The 8,816-nt window shown below is 46.6% G+C and overlaps 1 protein-coding gene across 1 annotated transcript in view; it reads right to left on the reverse strand.

Annotated features, from left to right (window-relative positions):
- The window catches only part of Fbxl13 (F-box and leucine rich repeat protein 13), a 143,697-nt gene that overhangs the window by 128,934 nt on the left and 5,947 nt on the right, over positions 1 to 8,816 (reverse strand). Inside the window, exons 2-3 of the mRNA XM_013350411.2 lie at positions 1,259 to 1,362; positions 774 to 864 (exon numbers count right to left, since the gene is read on the reverse strand). Of these exons, the coding sequence (XP_013205865.1) occupies positions 774 to 864; positions 1,259 to 1,362 (195 nt within the window). The remainder of the gene's footprint in view (positions 1 to 773; positions 865 to 1,258; positions 1,363 to 8,816) is intronic.

The following is an 8,816-nucleotide window of genomic DNA, read 5'->3' on the forward strand; positions in this document are numbered from 1 at the left end:
ACACACACACACACACAGAGTGTTCTAGAAATCCCCCTCTCCTGTATTACCCCTTGTGCCAGCTGCTGGAGCAGGCTCCTCCTTTCAGAGACAGCCGGGTCTGGCTTTCAGGTTCAACCTCATTAGCATTCTGGTCTTAGCTTTACAAGCCTGATTCCCTGCATCCTCATCCGCTAGGGCGGCCAAGCCAACACTGGAGGGTGGACCACAAAGGAAGGAAGGAGACCACCTTGCTGTAAAGAGTTCTCCAAGGCTTTCGCTTCGTTTTTGAGAGGATCTCGCCAAGTAACTTCAGTTGCCCTTCACTCTCTCCCATCCTCCTGCCTCAGCCTCCTGAGTGCTGGGGTTACATGGTATGCTAGTAAATCCTGCTTCCGCAATGCTAGTTCTGTCCGTGAGAGGAAGAGAGAACGTCTGCTCATTCCTTCGACCCGTGGACATGTTTGGCTCTCTGTGTGTTATTCTCCCACTTTCCTACGTGGTCTCAGTTCTAAACAGATTCCGATCTCACATTCCCCAGTAAAATCTACAGTCGGTCAGAACTTAAGATGTGTTTCAAAGTGCTTGACTAATTACCAGTTGGGGGGCTGGAGAGATGGCTCAGTAGTTAAGAGCACTGTCTGCTCTTGCAGAGGTCCTGAGTTCAATTCCCAGCAACCACATGGTGGCTCACAACCATCTGTAATGGGGTCTGGTGCCCTCTTCTGGCCTGCAGGCATACATGCAGGCAGAATACTATATACATAATAAACAAATTTTAAAATAATAATTACCAGTTGGTCATCCAGTCCAAAAAGCTGTTCCAAGTATGTTTCAGACAGTCTCCGAAGTCTTGGTTTCAGTGCTGGATCGATGCACATGTCCCTTTAATAAAATTACAAAGCAAGGGCAACATGAATTCCATTTTGAAGTACTTCTATAATTGAATCACCGAGTGTCAGGTATTTGTGTGGGGTGGGAAGGCTACCTCCCCTGAGGAGGCAGGTCAGAATCACCAGAATTCTCTGAGCTCCCGAGAATGGCATCACCTGTCTCTCCATCCTCACCGTGAAACTCTCAGTCTTGGGAGCACACTGGGAGCTGACCGCGTCCTCACACTGAGAAAATCAGGAGTATATTGTTCACATTAACCCTTGGGGACCAAAGAGCCCACGGACGGATTCTTTAACAAGCCCAGGTCGGCAAGACTTTGTCATGATGCTATACAAAGTCCTTGGCCTTCGGAATATTTCCTTACATACTTCAAAACAACACTTACCAAAGAAGGTTTTCCAGACCATTTTTAATGATAATTTTGATCATTTGCTCTAAATATCTCAGTGGATCGTCGGGACATGTCACAAGTAATCCACATAGCAGCGCCTGTTGAGAAGAGAATAAGGCCATGGAGTCAGGGCTTTCGCTTTCACCCGGTGGCTCTTGTGTTTACGCGACACGCAGTCCAACCACAGTTCAGTTCTCCTGCATCTGCCTAAAACTCCTGTGAGTGACAGAAGAGAAACTGCTGCCCAGTATTTCGTACGATGTAAGAAACTTCGAAATATCTTTGTTCAGATTCAAGATAGTTACAATGCTTAGATCCATGGTTTCTACCCCTCTTAAGTATAAGGGGCCAGTTGGTGAACACGCCTTTAATCTCAGCACTCAGGAGGCAGAGGCAGGTGGATCTCGTGAGTTCAAGACCAGCCTGGCCCTCCCGCAAAAGAATGAAGAACCATCTTTCTTTTAATTTTTTATTGATTCTTTGGGAGTTTCACATCATGCACCCCAATCCCACTTATTTCTCCGTCCTTCCCTGTCCACCCTCCTCCATTGTAACCTCCCTTCAAAAGACAAATTTTTAAAAGCTAGAAATGAAAATTAAAAAGAACAATCACTTTGCTCCTCCATCTTGCCTGCTTCTCTATCAAATATCTGCTTGTCATAGTAGCACTGGGAGCAGCTGCAGTGTGTCACACCGGAGACCCTTTGTCCACTCAGCCTTCCTTGTAAATGTTCCTTGCCTTGAGTCATTGGGCTGGTGAGGAACCAAGGTGACTGATAAAATCCATGGTCAAAATCTACTGTGGAGATAAATGCAGTCTTCACCCCTCATCAAGGAAACTTCTCTTTGCAACCGACAGAGACCACTACAGAAAAGCACAGCTGACCGCAGTGCAGAGTTGGAGAGCCTAGCCCTAGCCCAATGACACATCTGCAGCACACACCCACACCCAAGGCTCTGGGGACATTGCTGAAGAGGGCAGAGAGATCGTGGGAGCCAGAGGAGCAGGGAGTTTGCCGGGAGACTGTGTCTCCTAGTAACACCAGAAGCTACACCTATAAAGCCTCACCAACATGACTGTCCAAATACAAGCTGAACAAAGATGACACACACCAACGGACATGCCAATCCGTGTGAAGGAAAGCCCACAAGGATGACACACGCCAACGGACATGCCAAACCGTGTGAGGGAAGGAAAGCCCTCAAGGTCTCAAAGAACTACTCTCAACTAAGCAAGTCTGGGAGCAGGGGAGATGATCCTCCCAGGGAAGAGGACACCAAACGGTTGTCTAGTGCCAAATGATCAGCCCAGGAAACATACATAGGAGTAGCATTATACAGACTGAACAGGTTGTATTTAGGAATAAATATACATATACTACAGCTACATATAGGCATGCATGCAATAATAGTGAAAGAGGCGGCCATGAAGGAGAAGGAGCGTGGGCAGGGATATATGGCAGGGTTTGGGAGGAGGAAAAGGAAGGGAGAAATGTTGTAATATATTATAATCTCAAAAATAGAAAAAAGAAAAAAATTTAAAATCTACTATGGTGATGTGGCGGGGTTCAATGGCAGAGCCGTTTGCTGGAGCATGGTGAGGCCATGGGTTCACAACAGGAGGAGGAATCTACTGTAAATTGAAAAAGATTAAAATGCATTTATATTTTACCATGATACTTAAAGAGAATATATATATACACATATATATGGGTATTATGGAAAATATATACATTTTATATATACATATATAGGTGAATATATGGGTATTATGAAAAATGTGCACACAGGTAGGAAACAAATAACCTAATAGGTAATTAAGTTATTAATTTTTGTTATTAATAGATAATGCACTTTAAAGCATATCTGTAGAACTCAGGAAGCTGCTGCAGTATGATTTTCCCCTGGGCTATCCCTGTGAGAAAAACTTACCATTAAAAATAATATCAATGAGGCACACGGAATTCCTGAACACTTCTGCCCTTAGCCACACAGCCAACAGCTGCCAGCTGAAAACTCACTGTTAAGTTGGGAGCATAGCCCCCAGCCCCTAGGCCTGAGAGTGTATTGGTCTGGACTCCAAATCCCAGAATGCCAGGTCCTGACCCTCCCAGAGAGGGGTCAGGACCACTCCCACAGGGTATTTTAGTGGATTCCTAATAGAGGATCACATGGTCACTTTTCTTCCTCTTGGTGGTTGAGTTCGAGGCTTCACGGTTCCCCTCAGGACCACCCCAGAGCGCAGGAATCCCACTAAACCTGGATATCTCTTAATTTGGCTTGCTTTGATTTGGCTTGATTGGGAATTTGCGTCGGCAGAGAGCTCGCATCAGGAAAAATTCCTAACACTCACCTTGTTCCTGAGTCCTGAGGGTTTACTGAGTATGTCTCAGTGGGAGGGAGATTTTTTTTCCTTTCCCCTACCCAGAAGCCACTCTTGTTGGCTTTCTCCTGCTCCTTCATTTCAGAAACAAAATCTCCCAGACCCTGGAGTTACACAGAGCGTGTTCCCACCGCCGTGGGCCAAGTGCCATCAAACATACATCTAGGGACTTAGCTGTTCTCCCAGTGTCCCTCCAACAAGTAGAAGAAGAAAAAAAGAAATACAGGAAATCGGTCCTGACTGAACTCTGTATAATGGAACTCTCCCTTCACAACTCCGCCTCGACTCCCTCTCGTGGTGCAGTCGGCTAAAACCCCACCAGCAGAATAAAGGAAAATGCCTCAGTTTAGACACAGGCCCCTCCCCTCTCCCCCTCCTGATGGAAAGAAGATAATTAATTCAAGAGACTGTGAGAACAGAGCAGGGTTTAAATCCACAATTCAGCAGAAAAGGACACCAACATAGACAAAAGGCCAGACCGCCACCCAGTAGCAGCTTCTAAAATCCTCGACTGTCCGCTATTCCCATCGGCAGGAGCAAACACCCTTCACAAACTGCAGAGACAGAGGGGGGCAGGAGACTGAACTGAGTTCTTAAAAGAAACACCACGCGGGCCTCACGTCTGTTTCCCAGCAACTTGCACTGCGGCTTAGAGCTGTGGGCATCTCCAGGTCCAGGGGAGCTACCCACTCTTACGACTGTGGTGGGCACCCCTCGTGCAGAAAGTGCATACACATTCAGGTAAAACACCCACACACAGAAAAACAAATCTTTTTTTTTTTTCTTAAGAAAATGGACCATAACAACCTCTTAAGCTGCCCTGACTCAGACCCTCCCTGACCTCTCTCACGAGAAGCTTGGCTACTTGCAGACTAAATACCCAAGGCACTCTTGGTTCCCACCACAGCTGCAAGCTAGATTTTAAAAGGTGGCTATTACCCAAAAAGCATCAAGGGACAGGGGCTGGATCCTTCCACTACATCCGCTTCCTGAACAGCTCTGCTGGAAGATCCATCTGTTCGTGGCGCTTTGATGTGCGGGGTCTACAGAACGCAGGGGTTCTGCTTCCCCCATTCTACAATCCATCCCATCCTCCATAACCTGTGTCTAGAGGACATTTGCATTGAAAGTATTTGGATGGCAACCTGCTTCCTCTGCTACCTAGGGCTCTGCATTTTTAGCAAGCTCCTTGAGAAATTCCCAGGCACAGAAGTCTGAGAGTTAGTGGGGTTTAATTCTGTGGGGATTAAGAAAGTTGGGGATCAGGTTAAGAAATATCGGACATTGCATGTTGCTTTGTATTTCCGGGTTCTCCAGATCAAAAAGCCGCTTTCCTAAAAACAGAAACCTAGTCAGATAGAGAGGCTAAGTTTCTGAGATGGCAGTACAGGCATATGGAGCTAACGGAGTGGGATGTTTACTTTTTGCAGAGAATTATGACTGTTCATTTGCTCCTAATGGACAAGACAACACAACAAGGAGTTTAGAAAGTCATGGGTGGATGGCACACAGAAACATGCCAATGAGGCAGCATGACCAGTGACTAAATAACTATTTCTCCGTTTGCTTGTTTTAAAGTGCTAGGGGTGGAAGCCAGGGCCTCAGACCAGCTAAGCAAGAGCCGCAGAGCTGACTTCACAGTAGACATCAGCGGAAAGGTCCGGGAGACAGCTCAGCTGACAGGTGCTACTCGCTGTACAAGAACGAGGGCTTCCTCTTGTTTCCTGAAGTGGATAATGAGGCATGTATGTCTTAGGACCCACGTGAGACTCAGGAAAGCACAGTGTGATGACAAGGAAAGATTGTGACAGATTGTACGCCAAGCTAAATGGAGGAAGCTAGAGCAGGAAAACGTGTTTGGCAAGGAAAGAGAGGGTCCTCTAGCAAAAGTTCAGACGTACGGTAGTTAGCTGCCAGTATAGTTCTGGGTTGAGGGGGGCAGGGTAGGGACAGAGACAGACAAACTCGTGAGAACCAATCAGGGCTATTATGTCAGATACCCAGAATGCACGGTGACTATGTTAACAGCCTCATCGTAGTATAAAAGCAACTGCTCGAAGAGTGTTGCAATGAAAGCAACCCTCGGATGCTTGTGTGGCCAGAAGAGAGTAGAGCGTGTATGGGTGGGGAAGCCAGAAAAGCCAAGCCAGTAGGGCAGACCAAGTCACCAATAGCCAGGGGTGGATGCAGAAATCAGACAGGGTCACTCTGTGAAGACAAAGGAATTCTCCTCCAGACCCAGTCAATCACTGTCTCTTTTATTTCTGCTTGCAATAACAGAGTATCATGGACTGGATGAGTTACAAAGTTTCCTATGGCTTAGAGTCTGCAGCTGGAAAGTCCAGGAGCATGGAGCCAGCACTTAGTGAGGCCCTCGGTGCTGAGTCACACACAGCATGCCCCAGGCCAGAGGGGACTAGGGAAGCTGGCTTGGCTTGTGTACCGGTCTATCCTGTGGTAACCCACTCCTTCCGGTGAGATCACCATCAGTCCACCTGTGAGGCTGATGCTCCCTGACCACAGCTGCTCCGACAAGCGCCGCTGCCTCTCCACAGCGCTGCACTGGGAGCCGACATTCTAACACGCAAGCCCTGTGGGGACACAAACCAGGGTCATTTGCCGTGAAAGCCTCGTCCTGGTGCTCCTTGTCCACGCCATGTGCTCGCCCTACAGAACTGGCTATCGGGAGAGCTCTTATCTATCCGGAAACGTTTTGTTCATCTATAAACACAGAAATACATCTTTTAAACAGACAATAGAACAAACAGTCCAGATGTCTGCACCCTTTGAAAAGAAAGAAAAGGAGGTTGCTTTAAAGAGAAAAGGCGCAGCTTGAGAATCAGAGTCCCAGAAAGCCCTGTACTTCACAATTAAAAAAAAAAAAATTTGAACACTGTTCAAAGTTTTTCCTGCCCCTTCTCCCAGCCTCAGGAAACAAAGCAAAGTGCCCCCTCCCCCTGGAGACGTGAAGCACTGTGATGCTGCTTCAGGGTAGGTCTCGTTCTGCAGTCCGATAGTGAGCCTTTGAATGAATCGGCCACGACTTGTCAACATTTGAACAGACACCACCGTTTAACTTTAGAAGCTCTATCAATGTGAGTGTCCCAAGTGCTCTGTCTGTGCAGGAGGAACCCTAGGGAGAAGGGAACACCCCCTCGGAACCAGCAAGAGAGGTCTTATCTGCGCCAGCATCTGCCTGATATACAGCATGAGGGGCTCTCTCTGAGCCCGAGTCTGCCTGTGTTATTCAGCTGGTTTGAAAGTTACAGCATTGAGCAACCCTGCTCCCAAAGAACCAGGACTATAGGAATATCGCACGCCCAGTACAGACTGGGCAGCTTGAATTGCACAGACATAAGAAACCACGACAACCATTTGAACACCAGCACACCGTTCCCCCAGTGGAGGGATCATCATCTGTGGCTACCCCTAGGTAAAGAACCACTGCAGAAGGAAAGAATTGGCAGCGTTTTGTATCTTTAGTGTGGATTCATCTTAGAACAACCTCTGGAAACTGGGGCTGGCTGGACTAGGAACTCAGTAAAGATTTGCCCCCCCACAGCTGAGAAGCTATAAACGCTTTACCCAAAGGCCCAGCAAACTAAGTCAGTGAAGCAGTCCCTGCTCTCCCAAATCAGCAAGCTGTCCCTCGCCACATACAAATTCCTGATTCCTGCATTCTTGGTAAATGTTTATTCTTTGTTCCAAGGCAGGGTTTTGGGAGGTTCCCCGGGCTGGTCTCCTGGGCTCAAGGAGTTTGAGAGAAAGTACAAACCACTGTGCCTCTCCTTTGCACCCCGTAAGACAAACACCCAATAACAGGATCCATGTGGCTTCTAGATAAATGTGTTTTATAAATACAAACTGACAACTGAATCTTGAAAGAAATGTAGGCCATAAAAACTTTATCAAAAAAATCAAGAAAAATTCAAGAGGTTTCAGTCCGTGATTTGTAAGTGAAGCTCGCCCTCTGCTGGCCAGAGCTAGCTTTGCAGGCTCCTATCGTTTCCCTAGCTACTAAACTGAAACCCATTTGAAATTTCACCATTTGAAATGTAATTCCTTACTCTGATACAATTGCTATGTCTATTTGTTTAATAATTTTGTAGACAGTGTATCCATAACACACAGCTCATCTTTGGTCTCTCTGGAGCTGGCCTGTTTGCCAGGAGTTAACACACCTACCTCTCTATCAAGTGGAAACAGAAATACAGACGTATGTCGAATTTTTTTAATGTACCCAAATCCTTCCAAGAGGGCATCATTGCATGGACTCCTATTTTAATAATTTCCTTAAAAATATGAATGCCTTCCAGGAGTACCTCCAAAGGACAGACAGTGAGATGAGACACAGTGTGTGCAGTGTCTGTATTCTGAGAGGAAAGATGACCGTAGTGAACCAGAAGAATCACAGCCCTCAAGTGTTGCCATTACATATTTTTTTTTCTAATTTGGAGTTTCTAAAATACATAGTTCCTGGACCATAAAATAATTTCTACACAGTAAACATCTTATTGCCCAGACTTCTAAGTATCTACTTACTCCATCTATCTAAAATACAAAGCAAACACGTAAAATAGCTAGCTCTGGATTGAGGAAACAGCCTAGAGGATAAAGCACTTGCCTCACAAGCTTGAGGGACTGAGTTTGAATCCCCAGGACCCATGTAAAGTCAGGCGAAGAGCACACATAGGCGAGTGGCCCTGGGATGCGGGGTGAAGGCAGGAGAATCCCTGAAACTCAAGGGCCAACAAGCCTGGCATCAATGAACAAAGAAACCCTCTTTCAAAGAAGGTAGAAGCCAAGGACTGACCGTAAGCTTTCCACTCATGTACCACGACATGCATTGCCACCCCTCATACACACAAACAAACACAGCCAAAACGTTTAAAATACTCAGCTCCAAGGTCTTTTAAAAAGACTATTACTATATCTTACATTAATCTCTTTTGTGTAGACAACATACTTAGATGGCAAGGATAGATTCTACTGATGGGAAAGACTAGCTTGCTGCAGGCATGATCACCTGCGCGCACACGTGCGTGCACACACACACACACACACAGAGAGAGTGCGGCGGGAGGTCCTTCCACTCCTCCAGCCTATAGCCGCTGAGATACCAGCCCATTGGGGCGTGGTCTCTCTCCCTTTAAAAAAGCGGCCACTTCC

Source organism: Microtus ochrogaster, chromosome 26 (genome assembly GCF_000317375.1).
Source record: "Microtus ochrogaster isolate Prairie Vole_2 chromosome 26, MicOch1.0, whole genome shotgun sequence".
Taxonomy (NCBI): domain Eukaryota; kingdom Metazoa; phylum Chordata; class Mammalia; order Rodentia; family Cricetidae; genus Microtus; species Microtus ochrogaster.